The sequence below is a fragment of the Trachurus japonicus genome, chromosome 12 (assembly GCF_045865225.1).
Source record: "Trachurus japonicus isolate A0001 chromosome 12, Traja_1.0".
Classification (NCBI taxonomy): Eukaryota; Metazoa; Chordata; class Actinopteri; order Carangiformes; family Carangidae; genus Trachurus; species Trachurus japonicus.
Window position 1 is genome coordinate 12,101,795 of NC_140918.1, and position 24,600 is coordinate 12,126,394.

Here is a 24,600-nt window from a genome sequence, read left to right on the forward strand (position 1 = left end):
GCCACCATTTGGAGCAACACAAACAGATGGTCACAGTCACAAAATCAAGTCAATACATTGATGAAGGAAGAGCACGATAACGCAACAGACCATAGAACATAATAAACACAGACAGGGTCTTGCATGGCAGCACAGTGCACTTCACACACAGCTTATACTAATGCTGCTTTTGCACACCAGCTTTGCAAACAAAAGCAAAGTCAGACTGCACAACAGGCAGCCAATCAGAAGCTCCCATTCTTGATTAACAAAAAAAAACACCTCCTCACTTATTAAAATATCAATGAAACAGCCTTTATGCTCGTTGTTGCTCATGGGTTTTGTTGCTGATGCCTCTTCAGTCTCTCACTGACCAGTTTCTTGTACTATACAGTGAACAGCCAACATTGTCGGTGCGTTGCTGCTTTTTTTTTTTTTTTTCGGTCTTGGTTTGATTCCCTGCACAGCTGTCTCCCTCTCCGTGGCCTCGATGCAACTCATTAACACTCTGTCACAGAAAGTTGCTGAGTGATGATCCAGTATGAGCATGTTCGCAAGTTGTGGAACAAGACTGTCACAATCATCCTGAACATGACAAAGCAGAGCCTGCTTCCCACTAGAGAAAATTGACTTGTTTATTTGCATAGGAAGGAGAGAGGTTGTATTAATATATTAAAATATTTATATTATTACAAATACAGTGAGTTTGCTACAGTATATGAAAATATAGTTGTAGTTATAATAGAGCAATGGCAACAACTGAAACCCCTCGCTGAAAATTCATCCTAATACATTCCTACATCACCATGAAGGTTATCCTGTATAATCCTCTGACCAGACCAGCCCAGTGATCTACACCCGGAGCTTCTATTATTAAGGACTCTAATAATAGCCCTACCTTGTGGCTACCTGCTGCCACTAGCAGACTTTTCAAACTGAAATACAAACCCAAACAAACCCTGCATCGTGTTAATGAGTTTCTGCATCATTCCTCTCCGGCCTCAGTGACTCAGCGTGACCCAAAGTTCACACCGGCCTCCCAGCAAAGTGAAATGATCCCTGGGAATTAGCAAAATCCTCCCTGCAACCTTCACACACACACACACACACACACACACACACACACTCGCTGTCCCCCAAAACCTGATCCCCAATTTATTTTTCTCCTTGAGCCTCTTTTGTTGTTGTTTTTGTTTTGTTTTTCCGATGCATTAGTTAAAGGAGGAAAATGCAGACGAGCAGTCGTCGACCCTTTTCTATTTCTGCCTGGTGTGAGTCATTTGCAATTCAATGGGGGACTAAAGTGCGACTTCCTGTTTTCCACTGCTATTGTAATCCACCAGGAATATACACCTTTATTAGTTACCTTCATGTCTCTCTTCTTTCTATCTTTGTATTTTGTCTCCCCCATTCTCTGTCTGTCCGTCTTGTCCTGTGTCTGGTGTTCTTTCCCATCATGTCACCAGACTGTGATGAATGTGGAGATACACACACACACGCACACACACAAGGAGGGAGAGAAAGTTCTTCTAAATTAAGAATAAAGATGTAGGCAGGAGAAGAGATACTGGGTGCATTGAGACAGCCATCCTGTAAGCTAGTGGCTAATTTTAGCCTTTCAGGGCAGTGCACTGTATCTCCCTGTGGATGAGTTGAACCATAGAGGGATCTGAGCATCAGCTCAGCCTCTTGTTCTCTTCTCTGTTTTGTGCGTGGACACTGTCCTTTGTGCAGAAAGGTTAGAGGACAGCCACAATGGGCCACGGTGGGGGGATGTGAATTCAAAGAGCTTTTAAAACACCTGGGGTTTGGTTGTAATGTTAGATTTTGAATATATACACAGTACACGGTGAAACTGGTTCAGAATTAAGGCAAAATACATGACGTCGGTACGAGCTGTGTCTCCTTTCTGGAGAGGTTGAACTGTATGAGATGAGGAAGTGAGTGGCTTTTGCAAGCTGGTAAAAATGGGTCAGGATTTCTTCCAGATTCTCAGGTATATGAGCCAGAAGGAAGAGGAGAATAAAGGGCAAATGATGTCAAACTTTAGACTGGATAGGGAATTATGGAGTAAAATTTTCAATGTAACATTTCACAGATTTTAATAGGTTCCAATTTCATGTACTACACAAACAAACATGTTAAATTACTTAAATCACTTTCCTGTCAACATTTGAATCTATTAATTGTTTGCAGATTTTAAACATTTATAATTTTCAACTTGGAAACTCTGTAAACTGTCATCATGAGTGTAGAAGACAAAAGAGACAAAAAGGTAATTTTCTCTTATGCACTGTAGTGATGAACTCCAGTCATTACACATGTGAGAAGCAGAATGGGCAGTTTATGGGGGATGGAAAGTCATCAACTTAAAAATAGATAATTACCTGAAATCTGTCATTCAACAAATTGGTGAATGGGACAGGTTTATTATGCAAAGCCAGCCAATCTTTTTTTTTTTTTTTTTCCCATATTTAACTTTTTCTTTTTAGGAGGAGAAATTGAGCTTCGATGTGAGGATGATTGTGGAATAACTAACCTGGAAAGAAGTAATGGGTTTCACATGCTAATGAGAGGGTCTGAATTAGTGCCCCAGCCAACCGGCCGTGAGTCAATTCTCTTCGCCCAGATCCAAAGTAAATGAAACCGCTTCTCATTGCAGATTTGGTTACTCACCCCGCTGATGACTTTCTATTCTGAAACTTCCTGCTCTGATTTAATAGCCACGGCAGCAGTTAACAGTTGCCCCGGCTGATGGCATTTCTGCCTCTGGACGCCCTCATGCCTCAACATTTCATTCAGCTCATTCTCTCTGCATGCATTTCCTGCACTGGTCTGTTTGTTTTGGAGAGCAGCCATGTTGAATTATGAGCAGCTCAACATCTGCGACTGCGAAGACACACACTCACACACACACAAACACTGACAACAACCAAATTCTCTGGTGGCCAAACAGACACACCATGTCTCTACTTCAAAGGTGACATTGCACTTTGGGTTTTTTGTATATGATCGTTAGGAATCTGAAATATTGTTTAAGAGACAATAGCAGGTTTAAATTCTCTGCATCTGTGTTGACTGCTCAAGCTTGTATAATTTCACACTGAAATTCATTGATCTAACTGTATTCTCTCTCTCTCTCTGTTTCTCTTTGGCAGATCTTCCATATGACCTATGACCTGGCTAGTGCAGTGGTAAGAATATTTAATTTGATAGGGATGATGCTACTTCTGTGTCACTGGGATGGCTGTCTCCAGTACCTGGTGCCTCTCCTCCAAGACTTCCCTCCTGACTGCTGGGTGTCGCTAAACGGTATGGTTGTAAGTATTACACACTCTTCTCTCTTGTTTGTTATTTTTGGCGTTTGGTATCAGAGGAAACTGTCTCTGTGTGTCAGAGCCACTGAGCACAGCCGTTTGTCACATGACCATTCACTAAGCTGCTACCCACCTTTCTGCTGGTTGTTTGAAAATGCCACGTCCAGTTGATTCTTAAATATTTTAAAGTAAAAGCAGGTATTAAAAATGCACATCATGAGTTTTTGTAAAAAAACAACAACAAAAAAACACTGAGGTTTAATCTATGATGATGACAGTAAAATGTCAGCATCCTCCTTCTCTTTCTTTATATTTGTTCTTGTAGTGTAGGAGTTAGTGCTGATATTATAGCACAGTACGGTATGCTGAGGAAGATATACAATCACTCATTTTTAATGAATGTTACAAGAGACACTATTTGACAGTCACTGTGTGTTGGTGGGGCTTAGTGAATGGTCAGGTAATTAGGTTACTCTGTGCATGTGTGTTGTCATTGGATCAACCTCAGCCTCAAAAAACAGTTTCAGATAAGTTAGTGATTGTTAAGACAATGGTCAAAAACTTGGACTGGGCAATTTTAGAGCAACGTGTCAGCTTCGTTGTTGAAAACTAGTGGATTGTTGAACCAGTCTTCAACCAGATCGGGCTGTTACTCTCTCCTCTTCTGCTTTGGATAGAGCACAGTTGGCCTTATTAGTTAGACACTAGTAGAGGCAGTAAACTGTGAGTCTTGTGGGTAAAAGGTGCGATTTGACACAGTTAACTGGACTGTAGTGTGAAAAACATAGAATACCGCACAATAATTAAAAAAAGAAACCCTCTGAAGTTATAATGACTATCTTTCAAAAGAAAAAAGGGATCTCCAGATGAAAAGCAGGACCCACTGAGTGAGTTGACAGGTAGCTAGTGGTGTGTACTGGCCTGGCGCTGTATTCTCCTGGTGTTGTGTTTTGATATAGTATCTAATTTGGAGCGAGAGTCTGTCTATAAATAAGAGATGCAGGCACATTTCATCAGGGATGTTGTTTCAGATACATTATTGCTCTGCCAACCTACAAAGACAAAGCCTAATCAGACAGTTCCCCTGCCGCTTTGAAAAAGTGAGTTAACTCAACTTGGGGTAAATTGTTTGTTCAACATCTTTTTATGAGTTTCATGAGAAAATAGAAAACTGAGTTAAATTCATTGAAGTTGGGTAAAGTTAAATAAACTGAAGTCATATACAGCTGCAGATGCTTTGTAGCAAAGACAACAGACAAAGTTCACTATAAAGTGTTTATGAGAAGGTCTGAATTCAGTACGAACATTCATTATGGTCATATACTGTACATAGATTAATAGTATGAAAAGAACTGTGATATACCATGACTTGTTTTAAAACATGTCTGTTTTCTTCAAACTACAAAAAAGGAGAGTCTCTGGAGTGTTTTGACCCCCAAGCAATGCATGCTGGGAACTCTATTGACATGCCAATAAAAACTGACTCAAATGAGTTGAGTTAACTCTCAGCAGTTCATTCTGTCATTCAGTCATTCAACTCATTTCAAGCCAAAAATCCTCAAGTTTATAAATCCTGAACTCTGAAACTTAAACTAGATAACCCAAACATAATTAACTTGAAATTAGCAAAACATACAAATATATTAAATCAGTGTCAAACCCTGATTGACTTCTGTAGTAACCCTGCCTGTTTTTCTTGGCCTCCTCAGTTTGATAACACTTACATAAAAACACTTTTTCTGCACTTTTGTTTGGTAGTTGCTACAGCAAAAGATTAGGGCCAGATGTGATTCATTTTACGTTTGGCTTCTACAAAACTCCAAACAGAAACGGTCTTAGTTCGAGGTGTCTGCAGATTGTTCTTTCCCTCTCTGTGTTTCTTTGTGCTTCTCCACCTCCTTCTCTGAGTTGGGGGTCAAATGGACTGTGGTTGCTCCTCTCAGAGCGATGCGATGGTGCCAAAGTGTGTGCAGGCCTCATGGGTAATGCTGATTGTAAATGCTTGCCCGGGGAGCTCTTCTGCCTTCTCATCTCCCTCTCTCCCACAAACATCTCTGTGCTCCACATGCACGCTGACTGCTCACAGGCATCAGACTGGAGGTGCAGATGTCAGCCTTCCTCAACATCACAGCTCTCTATCCCACTCTTATCTTTACTTTCAGGCAATGAGTTGCCCAAGTGAGCCCACTACCAACTAGCATGTGTTATTCATCCAAACAGACATGATCCATCTCGGTTTGCTCCAAAGTAAATGTGTACTGGTATAATTTCCCACTTAACTGTCACAGTTCATCCATGCTAATAGTCATGTACGCAAAACTGGGCAAACTGATTTTTTTTTTTTTTTTAAACTTTTTTTTGATGCTGTGGATTCACAAATCACCACTCTAATGATGAACCACTCCTCTTGCTCAGTTTGCTCAGTTATATCTTCCCTCTTGTATGCCAATCAATACAAAATCAAGTAAAGGGATCATTTGCTGCCCCCTGTGCAGCAGGATCATTTACACTATGGAAAGCTACAGCCACAGCCAGAGACGATAGAAGTGTCATTGAACCTTTGAGCTAGCATGAGATAGCCGTGTGATGGAAGATTTTAGGACAATTGAAACATCTGTGATGACTGATTCATGTGCTCTCTCTCTTTCTCTTTGGTGAGTTTACAGTATACTGTATGCAGTACTTACTAAACAACATAACAAAGACTCCTCTTAGCTCTGCAGATATTTGAGCTGCTTGTTTACAGGATAGCAAACCTACACAAAGAGCCTCTCTCACTCAGTCTGTCTGTGCAGGAGCCTAAAGGCACAATAACACTTTACAGATCTCAGGCCAGTGGAGTGGGAGGCTGTTTTTGCTTCATGTGCTCAGGTATGAAAATACGGATCTTGACAGTACTGACATGAATGCTGAAAGGGTCAGCTGATTAATCTCTGGAGTTCTAGGTTGTTAAATAATCAATACTTAGATAGAGGAGGAGCACTTCTCTCACATAATGCTACAACATGAGGGATATGGAATGAAATTAGTTGCTGTTCCTGTGAGAGATGCATGTTTTGTGATCCACACATTGAAACAAAACTTATAAATGTGTTTTATCACCTCTGATGAAACAAATACACAATCAAATACTGTACCGACAACAAGTTTGATTGTAGTTATGAGTAAAATTAGTTTTTCAAATTGGAAAGCATCTGTCTATGGATTGCACAAGTGAGCACTTTAATTTCAGTCTTGCAGATGATGAAACATTGAAACATTTGTCACCAGCATTGAGACAAATTTCTCAGAAAAATCAAGTTGGGAGAGTAATTGCTCAAAATGACATTAAACGTGGTAAACCAGTGCTCTCTCATGCAAGTAAATGCAGATGACAGTGAATTCTCTGTGTGCAAATCCAAAGAAAGATGCACATAAACAAGGGATGTATTTTAATTTCCCGATCTCTCTTCTATTTTCGTGATGTATGAAAAACTAATTGAAGCGTGGAGCGTCGCTCTTTCTTAAGATACACAATTAACTTAACAAAACTGCTGACGAAAATAATGGTTTGTTGAAGGCATACACGAGACATGTGGGAGTTTAAACCTGTGCAGAAGTGATAAGTCGTGGTGGAAGTTGAGTAGCTAACATAGTGTTACTGACTGTGATGTGGTAGAATGAGCAATTTGTGGAAAACGCTTCCCTGTGGATCCGTGCAGGAGTCGAGGTCTGTGCGCTGACTGCCGCCTGCTAAATTCAAAGTGAAAAGCCCAACCCACATGCGGGATCCCTTTTCTCACACCATCACAATGCATTAGTGTTCATAAGCAAAAAAATCTTGATAAGATATAACCCCCCCCACCCCACAACCCCCCACTTTCTATTTACTGCAGGTATAAATACATAATGTGATTATCTGGGCTGTCAGGAGAGCGACTGTCAGGTGAACGTTGCCCTGGAAAAGGTCACGTCTCTCAGCTGCGTTTGCTCGACAGTGACGACTTTGACTTCAGGTTGCGTCATGTTTTTTTGTTTGTTTTTTTTGCTTTTTGTTTTTTGTTTTTTTCTCGTTGGCTCGGGTACTTTCTGTCTCCAGCTGTGAGGAGAAGAGCGCGGCCAGCGAGGACTGCAGATACTCCTGAGTGGTGCAGTACAGGGTGTAGGGGCTGTTATCTTCTTGACTAATGGCCTGAGAGTAGCTTCTTACTCTTTAGAGGCTGCATTTACTTAATCACCAGACAAGATAATGCTCGCTGTCACTGTGTTGGCTCGGGTGAGAGGGTGATGGGCTGTTGCTTGTGTCTGCAGGTACAGCATGAAGATATGTGTGTTGAGGCTTGTGTGCTTTTGTGTGTATAGTGTATGTGTGTGCGCAGTGTTTCTGTCGGGGCTCATATTAAGAGAGAGACAGCTGAGCAGTAGTCTGCTGAGGATTCACGTCTCAGTGAGAGTTAGAGGCAGAAACACACACACCCCACACACACACACACACACACACACACACACACATGCAACAAAAGCGAAGAGCCATGGCTAACCATGCATAACTGCCCTTCAGCATCAGTCACCCTTCCCGGCCTCTTTATTCCCTGGACCACCCACTACCCTCCCATATCTTTCTTACCAAACCACTAAATGAGTCACTTCAGTGCAGAGTTATGAATTGATCAAAAAAAAAATGCACAAAAGATGCACTGGTTCCATGTCAGTAGAATTCAAAAACCACTTTTGTCCTGTTGTGAAAAGGACTCATGTCTTTTCTCGTGGTTTATCATTATGTGCAGTACTTTAGCATCCACAGGATCAGATGATCAGATTCACCGTATTTCCTGTGGTCAACCTGGTCTGGGTCGGCTCCTGTTACACGGCTGCAGGTGACAGGTCTGATTAACATCAGAGGATGTGTTAGGATGAGACAGCACTGAACATGTATTAAACCAACTACCTTGATAAGGACATTGGATTAGCTTGATCAGGAATTGGCTGCTAATTTTACTTACAAATTAGTCTTAACTTGTTCTCTGGTTGTTGGGTTTGTGTCTTCCAGCCTGGGTTTATGTCCAGCATTTCTTGGCTCTGTATGAGTACAGGTCCCAGCTTTCAAGTAATAGACCGATCCAGGCTGTAGATTTATTTATGTTCTTTGTTGGGCCTGTTATTCACCCCCCCCCCCATCCTTGGAGAGTCCTCACTGATAACAGAAGGGCTTGATAAGAGTTGTCGAGTCTTGGTTTACTCAGAAATGCTGGAGTATTTCGTCCAGAACTGTTGAGTAGGAAAGTCAAGCACTAGCTGCTAAAGTGAAACTCAGCTCTGAAGGACTGAGGCAGGACATTTGAAAATGAGTTTTGCTACCGAAACAATTCTGACGGACAAGAAATCACTCTTGGTGGCCTATATGAGGAGGCTGTTGTTAATGTGGAGAGTTGGGGCAGTCGCTCATTTCCAAACATGGGATTTTCTGTGCTGAGTTTAACCTTTCTGATTGAGGGTGTGCTAATCAGGGAAAGTGGCTGCCGCACATGATTGAGAACAAGAAAGTCACCTCTCCTCTCAGAAAGTCATTCTTGATTTATTCATAACCCTTTAGAGAGCGTTAAAATAGGGGGGCCTTCCAAGGTTGAAAAGTTAAGAAATATGCTATCTGATAATGAAAATGCAGACAAGTAAACACGTCACAGAGACCAAGGACCTTACAGAAACTGCTGCCTCACCCGCACTGACCACGTAACAGCTTAAATAATTAGTCGATTAAATGATTAGTCAGTTGGCACAGAAATGCCAAACAGTCAAAAGTTCAATCTAGTAGGAACCTTCTGCTTTTTTTCCTGGCAAAACTTTTGGACTGAGAATTAAAGATGTCCCTCTGGGCTTTTTTCAGGAACATTTTCTCTGTTTTCTGATATTTTTCAACCAATCATTCCACGGCCCTGCGGCACACCAAAGCTCGAGCAGACCAGTCCCCAAGAAGAATCCCTCATCATCAGGAGCTGAGCCGACACTAAGCATGAGAACGTACAAGACGAGGGGGAACCCGCAAACTCCCCACAGAGACACACTGCGCTTCACTTGCCAACTTACCGCTTGGTTCTCGTGCACGCCGCCTGCAAATCCCCTCACTTCCTCGCTCATGTGTTCAAAGACTGTTGTGCCTTCTGTGCCCTCCCAGGGAGAACAGCTTGTAGTTTGATTATGTAATTGAAAAAAAATGAAAATTGTGCGTCAATTTTTTTTTTCCCTCCCTGTGCGTGGGACAGCTTGCTGGGTTTTAGAGAGTTATATGATTGAGTAATTAAAACCATCAGTTAATGCGGATGTTTTGCTCATTCAGTTGCATTATTTTGAAACAGAAATGAAGAGAGAATAAACCCAAAATATTACCAAAAGCAAAATACTTTGGAAATTGACACAGGCTCTTGAAAGTGTTACGAATAAGGAAAGCAAATGTATTTTCTTTCACTGTTGAGTTATGCTGCAGTGAAACTAGGACAGCTAATGAATCACTGTGCATCTGTGGGAGTACAGATGTGAACTCACTGTGATTTTTGCCTCTTGCCCTGTGAGCGCTGCTGCTGTTGAAGGGTCAAATCGTGTCCAGCCGAGCATTACATCCTGTTAGTCTCATTGTTATGTGTCGGTATCACAACAACAAGCGACGCCTCTGGGTCACACACGACGCCGGGACGCCGGTGAATCATCGATTGCCTTCCCGGAGCCACATAATCGCTTACGTTTTTGTGTGAGAAGACGTTTGGAGGCACGATGTTGTGACGTTGTGATTAATGATTTGAAACACTGGCAAGTTGTTAAACGCACCAGTGCACACAGTCAAAGGCCTGCCTCAGTCTAATTACAGAAAGTTGCGAGATGTTGATTGGAATACTTTCACAGTGTGTGGGATGAGATTAGTTTTAATACATGTAATAATGACGTCTGTGAATTCACTTCACTGTTCTACTTGGAAAACAAAGGCAGAGCCCGCTGACAGATAAATATGCGTTATCTGATGCCACTTTTGTTTTTCTGCATCCAGTGCTTAATTATATTTAGTAAAAACTCTGGAGGAAGTGAATGCATCTGCTGGGTCAGCCACATCTATTAAAGTCAAGGGAATTGCGAAGAACAAAAAAAAACATTAAATAAAATGCATTTACTGGGGGAAAGTGTTAATACTGCAATGACTCACTCTTCACAGAAGGTTATACAGCAAGTAACAACAGTGGTGGGTGTTGATACATTGAACATGTTTACGTCTGTCCTTTGATTACAACTGTAAACAGACCAAAAAAAACAACAACTTCAATACGTAAATGTATGATTGGCTGTTACAATCATAATGCACTGCACCAGACCTACTGCCAGTCACTGATGGCACAAGGAAGAAAACACATTTAAGGCACAACAGTTGATGTGAACAACTTAGTGCATCGCTGCTGCTGCTGCTGCTGCTGCTGCTGCTGCTGCTGCTGCTGCTGCTTTGTTTTGCGTGGTGGTTTGTGCTGTTCTTTGGAAAACTGCTGTGAATTCATTTCTCAAGCTTTATTGCTGAAATGTTCTGAAACGAGTTTCTCTTTTTCACCCCGTTTTATAAAACCTTCCTCTAAAATTTCAGACATTTTGCACCTGCAGCTCCCAAATTGTACACGTACAATTGCTTCTACTTCAGCGGTCAAATGGCAATGACACACTCAGGTTCGATCCCTCCTTTTCTCCTCAACAGGCTACGTAACCTGTTGAATTAACTCGAGCATGCAAGGTTTTACTGAAGCTGCTTTTTTTCTCTCCCCCCTCATTCCAACATCTGACTTATTACTGTAGCATTTACAAACAGCTGGAAATCTTAATCACAGCTTAAGGAAGTGCTACAGTTTGTAATCCCAAAACCTGGAAGTATGTGAGCTGTGCTTAAACACAAGACTTTTTTTTTATGCCTCCGTGCTGGTACTGTAACAGCTGCGGCCGGAAGCATTATGTTTTCAAGCTGTCCATCTGTATGTGCGTCGGTCCCATTCTCACGCAAGCAATTTCTCAGTAATGCATCGTATCAGGTTTGGCACCAAGGCTGACTCAGAGGATGGACTGATAAGATTTGGGAGATCAAAGGTCAAAAGGTTAATGTAACCTAACAAAAAATGTTTTTTGGCCTCTTGAACATGATATTCCAAGACTGCCTTTCATCACTGTTCAAGTTTCATAATGTTCTCTTAAAAGGATTTAAACAATTAGTATTTGATTAGATCAACAGTACATTACCTAATGAATCATCAATATTAGGTCAATATTTTAATGTATTCATAGAGCATTGAAAATGTCTCATCTTTCCTATGTCACGGTGCAGACAATCCCTTATACATGTATTTATCTGTGCACCGAGCCCATACAAGGACAAACTGTAAAAGGTGCGGTGAGTCACACCAGCTTGTCTAATATCATCTAGCAAAACTCTGTCTCTGCTTTTCCATGCGTACAAATATGTCAACACAAACACTCACTGTTTTGTGTTGCTCACCCACCATCTCAGCCACACATGCTGCATGTACAAATGGGGAAGGACACCTAAGGTTCACGACCTCACAAATGGCATTTGTTCCACTGACATGGTCGGGTGCGTTTGTTCTCTGTGCGTGTAAACACATTATTCAGTCTATGAGTTGTGAGCCATGAGAAAAATGAAATTACACATTTTTTCACATACAGCAGCTCCAAATATTTCCATTATACTCAATGTTATGGAAGGAATTGTGCTTATCTGTGGCATTTGAAGGTGGTATTTTGTCGGCTCAACTCTTTGGAGAGAGAAAGAGAGAAAAAAAAACTGCCAAGGAAAACAAACTGGACTCTATTTGTTATTGAAACTGGCAAGTGTAATTATCACACATTTTCTAATCAGACTCTGGAAGAAACAACTAATCAGCATAGAGATGAGAAGTGGTGAGTCATCCAGGGCAGATGATTAGCTGTAAATTCTCGTATTTACTCAACCTCGGTTGATGATGAACAACGTGGGGCCGAGCGGAACGAAGAATGGTGTGACAGAAGGAGACGAATTATATTTCCTCGCGGCTTTTATATTTCTTTCATTAGCCATTCTGTTTTGGACGAGGTGTGGGTACTCTGTATGGAGCGCCTCCTCAGCACTTCTTGCTCACAGGAGAAAGTGAAGCGATTGGAGGAGTCAGCGATTCAACTGTAGCTACGAGGGCCGCACCGCAGAGCTGTCGCATTTGTCTCCACAGAGGAACGTATAGTGAGGTCTTCACAGACGTAGCCTTCACGGGGTCTGTTCGCTGGCTAACTAGAGAGTTTGCACATCCTCAGGGAAAAGCTACACTTTCACATGTGACATGTAATGTATTAATGATGAGCCTAAATCCTACTCTGACTCGTAGCTAGGATTTAGACCGACAAAACGTAGCAAAAAGAAAATCTGGGAATGGTTGAAAAGGCTGAACATTTTAAGTACTATGTGGTGAATCTCCATAGGCAGTGAAAAGTCATTTTAAAACATGAAAGGATGTGCGCAAAACAGACTAGCTCATACAATGTGACACATGTAGTCACATGCGTATAGTTTCTCTGAACTGAAAAAGCAGGGAGGCATCAGAGGATCATAATCCCTACTGGATGGTATCCATGAGGTTAGAATAGGAAAATCGCCAGTATATAGCAAAGATTTTACTTTGAGGTTGTGACAAGAAAGAAACCTTCATAACAAGGTCATAAGGAGGGCACATTCCTTCATCAATTATTCATGATGGCCAGTTCAAGACTGAACGCTGACCTCGAAATATGGTGGAAAACAACAAAACCCTACGGTGGGGGAAACAAACGTCTTAAAGGCATCAAGTGATCCATCCATGCCTCATAATATCTCAGTCTTAAAGAGTGCATGCTGTTTAGTAATAATGATAGACACAAGGCTGATTGTGAGTGGCAGAATTAAATTTCTCATTGGCTGCATCTCTGCTTTGTTTCCCAGTCAGGCAGCGACTTAATCGGGTTCTACTCAGGCAACTTAGTCAGCACTGAAATGGTCGCTCATGAACCCAGCTGGACACATTATTGAATAACAGGGGCCTCATGAACCCAGCTTGAGAGATGATCATTATGTAGTGGAGGGCGCCCATCACTTTGTGAGGAGAAGTCACGCTGAGAAGAGCGACTCTCAGCCCACTGCAAATCACTTCCCTTTCGTTTGAAAACACTGAGTCGCTGGTGGCTGACTCACTAAATTTTCATAAAGGCGGATTCTCATGCAGTCCGAGCCGCTCTGTTCCACGACTGTCAGCTCTGAATGCTCTGCACGTGTGTGTGTGTGGGGACTTCAGCTCTGCATTCCTGTTTCTGCCTCTAACACACCGAATCCCATTACAACACTTATGAAAATCAAACCGGAGAGAAAAGAGGGAGAGAGAGAGAGAGAAAGCACAGTCCAGCCAGACCTCCCCTCCTTTCAATGTGCCACTCTGTGTGCCGGACGCCCTGGGCTTTAAGAGAAACGATGCCTCAGACTTCTGTAAATAATGCAAGTTTGGGTGTTTGGTTGTTTTTTTTTAAGCACTTGCAGACATGAACTGCTCTTGACCTTTTGGCAAACAGACAAAATGAATAAGAGAAGGTAGCACCCAGACAGAGGGAGAGCAAGGAGAGAGGAGGGGTAACAAGAAGTGTTGAAGAGGTTGAACACCGAGCGAAGGAGGAGAGTGAGAGAGAGGAGGAGGAGGAGAAAAGTTCAGTCAGTCGGTGAGGGTGAGAGGCTGTGAGGCATGAAGACCATGTTGGCAAAATGTCTGCTGGAGGTTCAGTGATCCATCAAAGGAAAGCCTGTCTCTCCATCCTGCCTGCTGGAGAGCCCTCTCCTCTGCTGCCTTGCCTTACAGTAACCTCCCCCCGCCCCCTCTCTGTCTCTCCCGTCCCCCCACCCCTCCTCCCCACGTCTCTCCTGTCTCTGTCTTTCACAGAACGTCTCCTGGGGGAAGCAGTACTCTTACGCCCTCTTCAAAGCCATGAGCCACATGCTGTGCATCGGGTACGGTGCCCGGGCGCCCGTCAGCATGTCTGACCTGTGGATCACCATGCTGAGTATGATTGTAGGCGCCACGTGCTACGCCATGTTTGTGGGCCATGCTACAGCTCTAATCCAATCACTGGACTCCTCGCGCAGGCAATACCAAGAAAAGGTAAGAAGAACCAAGGAGGAGCGACATTGTGGTATAGCTAATCCATGAGACTGAAAAACAAACAAAACAATGAGGTCTGTGTGATTTTCATAACACAGGGTGGTACAGTAGTAAGAGAACTGCGTGGCGTACAACTCATTCATGTTTTGTTGTCTCAAGGTAAGTAATGCTAATTACCACTGGGATGGTCTTAAAGTGCTAATCTGTGGGTTTTGCTCTTTCTGTCGGCGTAAAATCCTGCTCATTGCAGCTCGACTTAAATAAATTAGGTCTCACTTCTCTCAGTGGCCCTGTGGACCAATGGGTTGAGCTCTCGTAGATCACAATATCCGGGGCGGTGACTGGGAAAGAGGATTTTCTCCCCCCAAGCTGATCACACAAGGCCAATGGGGTGAGGAGGTCGATGAGATGGACCAGCAACCGCCAGTCTGTCTGTAGGCTGCCAGTGGACATTTTTATTCTTCCATTTCATTTCAGTCCCTATTTCCTTTTTTTTTTTTTTAGTCGAGGGTGATTATCCAGCATTTCAGCCGAGCCACCATCTGTGATCCTGCTAAGGGGCCCAGGCAATTCCCAGAACACACGGCCATGACTGATGCGCTGTGTGTGCTCGCACGCAAGAACCTGACTCTAACTCCCAAACTTTTCCTGCGTGTGCCACACAGCTCCGTGTACGTCCACCACGGCAGAGGAGGGGATTAAAATCCTCTGTGGCATGTCTTCATCCGCTTCAGAACTATGGCCGTGATTAAAATGAAGAGCTGACCTTTAACTTATACAGTAACAAAGATGATGTAAGCTTGAATGGGCTGATTCTCCACGGTCCACCATGTATTTATGATTTTTTTTTCTTTATTCAGATATAAATGTCAGATTTTCCTCAGAGCGATGAACAGAAACTGGTCACGCATGTCTATCGTGTTTTTTTTTTCCAGTCATATTCAATTCACATTTACATTGTGATAATATAATGAGTAAGAGTAAAAGTAAAAGAACATTAAATTACAAAAAGTTAATCAACTTTTAATAGATTAACTTTTGAAACATTTTAACTCCAGCTCGATTTTCCACTTTTCAGTGATATGTGACATTAAAGCAAATTAGAGCGGCAACAATTAGTTGATTAATCAATTAGTGCACAGGCAGAAAATTGATGTGGAACTACTTTGATATTATTCAATTAATCATTTGAGTGAAATTTTGAATGAAAGCGCAAAAATGAGAGTTCACTGTTAGTGTCTGTTTTTAAATCCTTGTAATATCTGAATATCTCTCACTGTCAGACTGTTGGTCAAATAATCATAGTCATTTGACCATGTGTTCCCTTCAATTATAGAAAATTGAATTAGACATTTTTCAATAATGTCTGACATTTCATTCAACAAAAAATAAAAACAGAGCGACTAATCTGTAATAGAAAATAATTGCTGGCTGCAGCTTCTCACCAAATAAATTTGGGTTTTAGGTTACTGGTCGCAATTAACAAGAAATTTGATGAGTCAAGGCAAATTAAACTGCATTTTCTTTGTCAGTTTACCTACTGATTGTTTTCTCTCCATAAATAAAGAGTCTCCATAAATTCTGTTTGACCAAGAGCATAGATCCAAAATTACATATATTTTTTAAATATATATAAAATGAACAGCAGCCAGTTTTTATGTCTGAGCCACACACACACACAGGCAGGTTGTACTGTACAGATACATAAAGTACACGTCAGCTCTCCTGCTGGAGGCTGTTGCCATAACTCTTACTGGAGCATCAGTGGAGTCACCTTGGCTGTGACAATAACTGCACATGCTAAAATACCAGTTCATTAATTTACACCTTGCATATAAAAGCAGTTAGCAGTTAGATGTTATCAAAAAACGATGAAACTGAATGGCCTGACCTTGCCAGTCTCCCACCGTGGTCAATGCCACCCAGAGCAACCATCCCTCTGCAGCGTTGGCGCAGTGCTGGCACCTAAAACTCGTCATTAAACGCAAGCTGTTTGATAAAGTACAACTAGTGGAACACCATTATATGACTGTTCAAAGTCATCCACAACTCATAATTTAAAAAAAAGGCTGAATCATGTAAAAAATGTGGTAAAGATTTTTTTTTTATCAATGAGATGCTTGAAATACTGATACTTACCATTACATTTTTCCTCCCTGACAAACTTCATTTCATCCTCACACCGATTATCAGCAGGGTTTACTCAGTGACTCATTACAGATCAGAAAAGTCAATGCACCACTGAGGCAGGGCGAATACATGCAGATGTGGCAGGGCACAGAGGGGATATCTTCTATTGTCGTAATTGAAAACGTTTCTTTTATTTTTTTTATCATCGATTACGAGCGCACGCCACATTCCACCAAAAAATTAATGACAGCAGGTCGCCCACAGCAAACAAGTCAGCCGTTCGAAGTCATTGTTTGAATTAGTGACATGTCTCTTGCTCGGTATGTGATGTACATCTGCTTCATAGCAAATCTGCTTAATCTACATCCCACTTTATCCTTTCAACATCCCTCCAGGCATTGAACTGACAGCTTTGAGGCTGTGAATGCCATGTTCATGGTAACAGAGCCCCAGTGTGGAGCCAGATTCAGCTCGGGCTGATTTGCTGCATGGCTGTGCATATCAGCGGAGCAGGCTGAGGAGCAGCAGGGATGGGTTGAGGATGTTCAGCCCCTAGTCATTACATCTATCACTGCCACAGCTGGGGGGCTTGGAAACATGGGTGGATGTGGGTGTGAGGTTAGAAGTTAGCCAAGGACAGAGGAGGGGACAGAACATGAGAAAAGGTGGAGAAAGACTGATTCTTGACTCAACATGATTTTAAAGATGGAAGGAAAACGCACAGAGAGGAAGATCTAGAGGAAGAGAGGACTCAGAGGAAGAGTAAAGAGTGGGAGGAAATGAGTGTGTAAAGCATGTATGATCTCTCCCTGCTGTGACGCCCTGGAGCTGAATCACTGTAAACCAGCTGCATGTTACTCAGCAGCCCAAAGACTTATTATTTAAGAGGTGTCCAAGCTGTGCCTCATGTGATATACATGACCGAGAGGCTAACGTTAAATTACTTCACTGCTTCTTTACCCTGAAAAAAATAATTTGCAAAGTAGCACATCATCTACATGCTGAGGCGCTCCAATGTGTTTTTGACTTTCAGATTATACAGGCAGCCAGGTTTTCTCACCAGTCTGTGTCCCCGGGCACAGACCGACTCTCAGGTCTGTGATGACGGCCTAAATGTGAAGCTGTGCTAGCAGCTGGTTAGCATTAGTGCTAGCACATGGGTCAAAGGTCAACATACGAGTTGATTCTGCTTCTCTGCTCCTCCCTCGTCATATGGCACAAAGCTTTCTGCGTGTTCCTGTATGAGAAGGATGTTGTGAAGCTAAAACGACCATGTGATGATCTGCTTCTCTGTCTTACTCTCTGTTTATACAACTAACTAAGATGTGGGATAAGTAGCTAATGTTCAAAAAATCGGAGGTTTGAAAATTTCATCATAAAAATCACAGGAATTGAAACTCCAGGAGAAGATTGAAGAGCAGGGGCAGGAAAATCAGACTCATCCACTGAAGAGATGAGTGTCGAGTTTGGCAGGGCCGCGGGGTGACATTACTTTCTGATTTGTTGAGTGAGTATCTGGATGGCATCAGGTGGAGGGAGCGCCAGGCTCCAGCATGGGGAAAAAATGAAGTCATTTCACATTATTTAGTATCAAACTGCCGATCACATTTATTTACTCATTATTTGCAGGCACCGTGATGCCATTCCAGCTCCTCCTGACCCACTTTAACCCCTGTCTTGCCCTGAAGTATCAAGGATGTCATGTCATGCTCGGTGCCACGTTCGCCTCCCCGGTCAAAAATAACCTAGCTGAGCCGCCGGTGACGCTCTCCAACTTCTCTAAATAAATCAATTTCCCGCAAACAAAACCCTGGCCTCTTATCACCTTTCTGCAGCCAGGAGGAGAATCAATGAGGGAGGCATTGTTACTCGAGTGTCTTCTCGCTCGCTGACAAATTTCATTTTGTGTGGACCGTGCTTGCGTCACCGCGGCCATAGAGGCTGCCGCTGGACCGGGTTTCCAGCCCTCACAGCTGCTGCTGGCTCTCACCTACTGCTCCACTGTGATTACAACAGGCAGCGTGAGAGACGGTGTTTATTTTCAGGTGTCAGGGCCCCGAATCGTCCGGGGGAAGATCGAGTTTACCGTCGGGTCTGTAGCAAACTCAGTGAGGAAACAAGAGACTGATCAAAATTGATGAGTCTGAGTATTTCACCACTCTTTCCTCCTGCTTTGGGTCAATAGCTTAACTCCAGGTTAATGTGGACAGTGTTTTTCTCACATCTTTGTCACTGGCAGTGTAGCACAAGTGGGAAAGTCCTGCACAGTCACAGGCCATCTGGCTTTTCCCACAGTGAGGACACAAAACATTTCCTCTCTCTTCTCCCTCTTTCCTCACCCTCTCCTCCATCTCTCCTTCTGACATGGTTACTGTTCAATAGTAAAAGTCAATGAGTAGTAGGCTATCAAGAGTTGATTTTACCTGACTAATACAATACTGCTAACAGCTATACTTCTATTTCCTTGTAGTATGAATTAAAATAGGAAAGCTGTGTTGTACGTTTAGAAAAAAAATTAAGTTATTTTGAAAATCAAAATTACTTTTACACTTATTTATTCATTTATTTTTTCTGAATATGAAGTTAGATAGAATATTTCTAATCAATCAGTTATAATAATAAGCTGTTATCATTTTTGGATAATTGGACAAGTTTATTTAAACAGAACAATTCATACACCTGAGTAGTGACGCACATTTTAACTTTAACCACAGTCAATGAAAACACAAGACAAAGGACACAGGAGTTAGAGAAGCCCTCTGGCGTCACCTTGGATTCTTGGCAGACCCTACTAATCAATACCATCCTCAATACTATCCATGTTCTCTTAATTAAAGAAGCCACAACAAAAATATTGAAGAGAAAACATGCAAATAATTTCGACTTCCCCTCACCATCTGCTTCGTAGTCTCTGCAGCTCTCCAGGATATCAGGTTTACCTTGCTCGTTCACATTAGATCATAGCTGGGTTGCCTATTAGAACTGGGCTTCCTGCATGGCTGAGATAATCAGAACTGCTACCTTGGTCTGACATAGCCCCGAGCTTGTACTTGTTCCTACTTTCCTTCACCACCTGCCTCCCTCGTTCTGCCTCTCCCTCCCCACACACAGAACCAGGACATGGCACTGTGACTATGTGAGAACACGGCTCGTCCTCAATACAGAGACACAAATACACAGTCTGTGAAGATTTGTTATTAATGCAGATTTTCTGTTTACCCGAGGTGGACTCCGAGAGCCGCTGCTTGTCTCGGTTAATTATAAACCCTATCATTAGAATATGATTTGGTGTTTTACATATTGATGCAGCGACTCTTCACTGAACTGCTCTCCTTCTGCTTTTCTTTTCCTTTCTCAGTACAAACAAGTGGAGCAATACATGTCCTTCCACAAGCTCCCGGCGGACATGCGACAGAAAATTCACGACTACTACGAACATCGCTACCAAGGCAAGATCTTTGATGAGGACAACATCCTGAGTGAACTCAACGACCCGCTCAAAGAGGTGAGAAAAACTCTCTCGAAAGACCCTAAACACATTTCTAAGCATCAACTCTTTCAGAAGCTTCTTCACTCTTTTTGAAGGCTTTAGTTTTATTTTTGGAACAGATGGAAAGTTACACATATTGGGAATCTGAAAACAACAAAAAAAAAGTAGACAGGTAAGCTGTCACACTGGTTTTAGTTTCGGAACATGAATGAGTTTATTCCCTGAGGAAGAGGAGTGAATTTTCATTTGGCACCTTTAAATGTGTGCTGGATGTGAAACTGAAAAAAAAAAAAAAATCAGCACCTGTCATCTAATCTTACAAGGTCAAGGTGCAAAAACAACAACACAGATTCTCCTCAGCCATCCTGGGTGAACCCAGACTGAGCATCTAGTATCAAGATATGAAAAATATTTTGTGCAGAAACAAACCTCGGCTCCAGAGCTGCTGAACAATTGCTGTTTTATTTGCAACAGTCTGATATGAGCAGGTTGGCACAGATAAAGAGCCACACGACTGCAGGATCTACTGTATATTATTCACAAAGAGAGGTAATAAGACGGAATATTGAAGTCACCCGTTTTAAACTTCTCATATCAGCACATTACATGGGTATTTATGCACAGAGATAAGGGAGAAGAGAGGAATAAAAAGCAAAGCCAGCGGAGAGATCGTGACCATCTCTCATGTAACCCCATTAAGTCACCTCGCCAAGGCGAACACGGAGGCGTGGGGAGCTGCTGCTGCTCGGTCCCAGACACTCACAGGGAGGTGCAGGGATTTAAAACTATGACTTACAACAGGGAAAATCCTACGGGCTTAGTTCACCGTGCACAGACAGCAAAGTTAAAAAAATCTGCATGGAGACGGTGTCGCACAATGAAAGCAATGCCCACGGGAGCGATGGGTAAAAACAAACTGAGTTGCGCCACAGCAAAACAGGACAGATGAGCCAGCTTACGTCGCCATTTTGCTGTACAACAGTTCTCAGGATGTGTCAGGTATGGATTATTTAACAGTCTCTTTCTCCCAGAGAAGGTGCATTCATACCTTTCATGCAAAGGACTGAACAAGTGTTTATTAAAAGCTCATTAACCCCCCCCCGCCCACCCTGCCGGTCTCTGGATAATATCATTACAGGAACCAGATCCTGTCGTTTTGCTACTCTCCGTCCAGCAGCATTTTTATTGTTAGTTTCTTTCCAATCTGATGAGAGTGGTTGAAAAAAAAAAATCTTTTCAATGTCCATTCCTACAAAAACTAAAACATATATGAAAAGTAGCAATATACATTCAAAGTGTGAAAACTTATTTACTCCACAAAAAACTGACCACAGGGATTTATCCAAGTATCTTTAAAGATAAACTCACAAGTGTTGATAATATGATAAAGTAGATGTACAGTGCAGATTGTGGAAGATAAGGCAATGCATCATAATGTATGGGTGATGAATGGGTTATGAATTAAGACAATGAGAAAAAACCTTCCCTCAGTGTTTAACTGCTGACGAAAGACCCAGCTGTTGTTAAGGCAACAGATCAGATTGATCACTTTCTGCGTTACACTGTTTCTGTTTTTTACCCTTTTACAAAGGCAGATGACTCAGACCGACTTTGCCAAGGCCACGTTGCTAAATGAGCTTGTTTTTGCCAACTCCTATTTGAATAATGTTTGACCAAACGGAAATTAATTACATTGCCCAGATAGATCTTGATTTGTCAGTGGGACACAGCTAATGGCACTTAATGGCCTATTTGGCTGGTGGAGTAAACTGGCCACAAGTTTTGTCTTTAGAATGAAAGGCAGGGAGTGCTGAGATTTCTTTGTTCAGTCTCTTTTCCACAGTCTGTATCTTCAGCCCCACAAATCAATTAATGCAACCTCAAGCCCGACCCATTCCAGGTAGCCGGAGCGAGACAGAGGCGCTGCAGCTGAGCCGGGCTGATTGCTGCTGCTGCTGCTGAGTGTCAGCACGTGGCTTTCCGGCACAATTTTTGGGGGTTGCCAAGTTATAGGTCATTTTGAGATCAGAATCAGCTCCACTCAGCAGCACTCAGACTCGCTTTGGGACCGAGGAGGACCGTGAAATCAGCCCAAGTATCTTGCTGGCTGATTCAGGCATGTCATTTATCACCAGATTTAGGCAGCTGTTGGCTCAAGCGGCAATGACTACGTGAGATTTGCATGACAACCCTGTTTCAGTTTACAAAACATCTTCATATTGGGCGGATCAAATGTAATGAAGATAACTTTCATAAATAATTTCACATCTTTATTTATTTGTATTCACTCCAAACATGTTTGGGGCCAGTAATCCATCATTTTTGAACTGTTTCTTTTGCTATGGACAGAAACCACTTTAAAAATGTCTTCATGGTGTTGCTTTCAAGGACACTCAGACATCCAACAATTTATAGTTATCTGCCAAAACGCATTTCATTGATGAGTTCTGGTCTGATGTATGAAGACACACAAGCAAACATGAACAGCATGAAAGAGAAAAATGTGATTCTTTGTTGTATTAAAAGTTTTGCTGCTCAGCAGCCATGTCTGAGATTTCAGATTTCCCACTAATGCACTTTAATGCACTTTCTCAAACTGCGCCTGCTTGAAACCGTACAACACAATGACAAAGTGACTTTGACGAAAAGAATAAAGTAAGAGATAAAACACACACTGTGATGGATTATCTGTCCCACACGAGTTTCAGGAAAGTTGATTTTCAAAGTAAAATGAATAAAGGGGAAAATAAAATACAAACATATCAATATAATAATGTAAATTGCATGGAGCCTATGCTTAATCAGCTAAGAGCCAGACGGTTTTGCTGCTCTCTGTCCACCCAACTGTCTCGCTGCCTCTTATTCTCCACCATATGACAAATCTTTAAATAGGCATAGCCAAAGATTGTTTCCCCAAGAGTACTCCTGGCTGGGCATGAAAACTGCTTACAATCTAATTCATTAGTTCTGGTGCATGATTGAGGTCAGAGCCCCGTGGCATTAGCTGACACCGGCATCCGAAGCTGAGCTAACATCTCTTTGCATTGCCCTCATCTAGCTAGCAAGCGTCCCAGAGATTGGTTATCTCTCTGTTAATGTCCTGTTGTCACTGGAGGAGAACTATCCCTCATGGGAGGGGGGTCAACAACAACACACCGCCGCAGATGCCAAAGCGCCCCGGCTTTCCATCTGCACAGCAACAGAGATGTGTGTGGGTAAACAGACAACAAGCTCCTAATCTCCCGCTGGGTCTGAGGGGACAGGATGAGACCGGAGAGATGGCCTGCAGCCGGCACCAGAGGGCAAACTCATCAGGATGTGACTCGTGTGCCAAAAAGTTTCTTCTCAGGAGTGATGGGCAGTGCTTTAGAAGTATTAGGGATAAAGCAGCAATATGCATCCAATTCATTTATGCTTGTGTAACCAAATACTGTAATAGAATTACTCAGAGTCCTGATAGCAGTTTACTATCCCCAGGATTTATTCACAGTTCTGGGATAGAAATGTATCTCACACTCATACTTCTTTTCAAACACTCAAAATATACGGAACCCACTGTGAGTAGTAATAATCCCAAAAGACAGTGATATTCAAATTGACAAAATGTAATATTCACTGTTGTATCTATATAATAAATGAACTTAAACTCTCCCTCATGAAAAGGAAATAAAAAAAACACTTTACAGTTCTGCTTGAGTTAATTGTCTCTCAGGGTAGGGAGTTATTTACTCCATAAACAAAAGAAAAGAAAATCACCACTCAGGTGTAAAGAGTCTTTCAATTGTCCAGGAAAAATAAAAAAATAAAAATTGGCTGGCCAGCAAAAAAAATAGAGAGCGCTCTTTTATTTGTGTGGATGTGTGAGTGTGTAATATGTGCAGGGGAAGGGACTGGGGCTGTATGTCTGTGTGTTTGCCTGAAGAATGGTCAAGGGGTCTGAAGACGTTCTCCTCTGCGGCCGCAGGGGCACCTTGGCAGTCTCTCTCTCCGAAGCCGACCGTCACCGGACTAGTAATGGAAACACCACAGTAATATACTTGTGGAGGCATGGAAGTAACGTGCTCTGCTGCAGCTACAGTAAATCCCTCTCTGAGCCCGCGATACACACTCATAACAACTTACACACATTGTAAACTATTACAGCAGAAAGAAAACAACAATGTACAGAATAATATGACACTCTGCTTTACAACACGGCTCGAGTTAGCATTTTGGTTAACCTGAAAGTAGTTAGCAGGCACTTAGCATTACTCGACGTAAACAAATCAATAATTTCAATTCTCAATCTCAATTCGGTTGTAACTCAACCTTCATACATACAACACATCATAACAACACTAATAACATTACACCTTAAGTGTTAATGCTCACCTAGTAATGGAAACACCACAGTAATATACTTGTGGAGGCATGGAAGTAACGTGCTCTGCTGCAGCTACAGTAAATCCCTCTCTGAGCCCGCGATACACACTAGGGGGCGTAAAAAACAGCTGGCAGTCGTAAAACTGCCGTGATGCGGTGC

At 42.3% G+C, this 24,600-nt stretch overlaps 1 protein-coding gene across 1 annotated transcript in view; it reads left to right on the forward strand.

The window, feature by feature from the left end:
- The window catches only part of hcn1 (hyperpolarization activated cyclic nucleotide-gated potassium channel 1), a 74,127-nt gene that overhangs the window by 24,410 nt on the left and 25,117 nt on the right, over positions 1 to 24,600 (forward strand). The window contains exons 3-5 of the mRNA XM_085793206.1: positions 3,138 to 3,299; positions 14,240 to 14,458; positions 19,947 to 20,093. Coding sequence (XP_085649332.1) covers positions 3,138 to 3,299; positions 14,240 to 14,458; positions 19,947 to 20,093 — 528 coding nt within the window. The remainder of the gene's footprint in view (positions 1 to 3,137; positions 3,300 to 14,239; positions 14,459 to 19,946; positions 20,094 to 24,600) is intronic.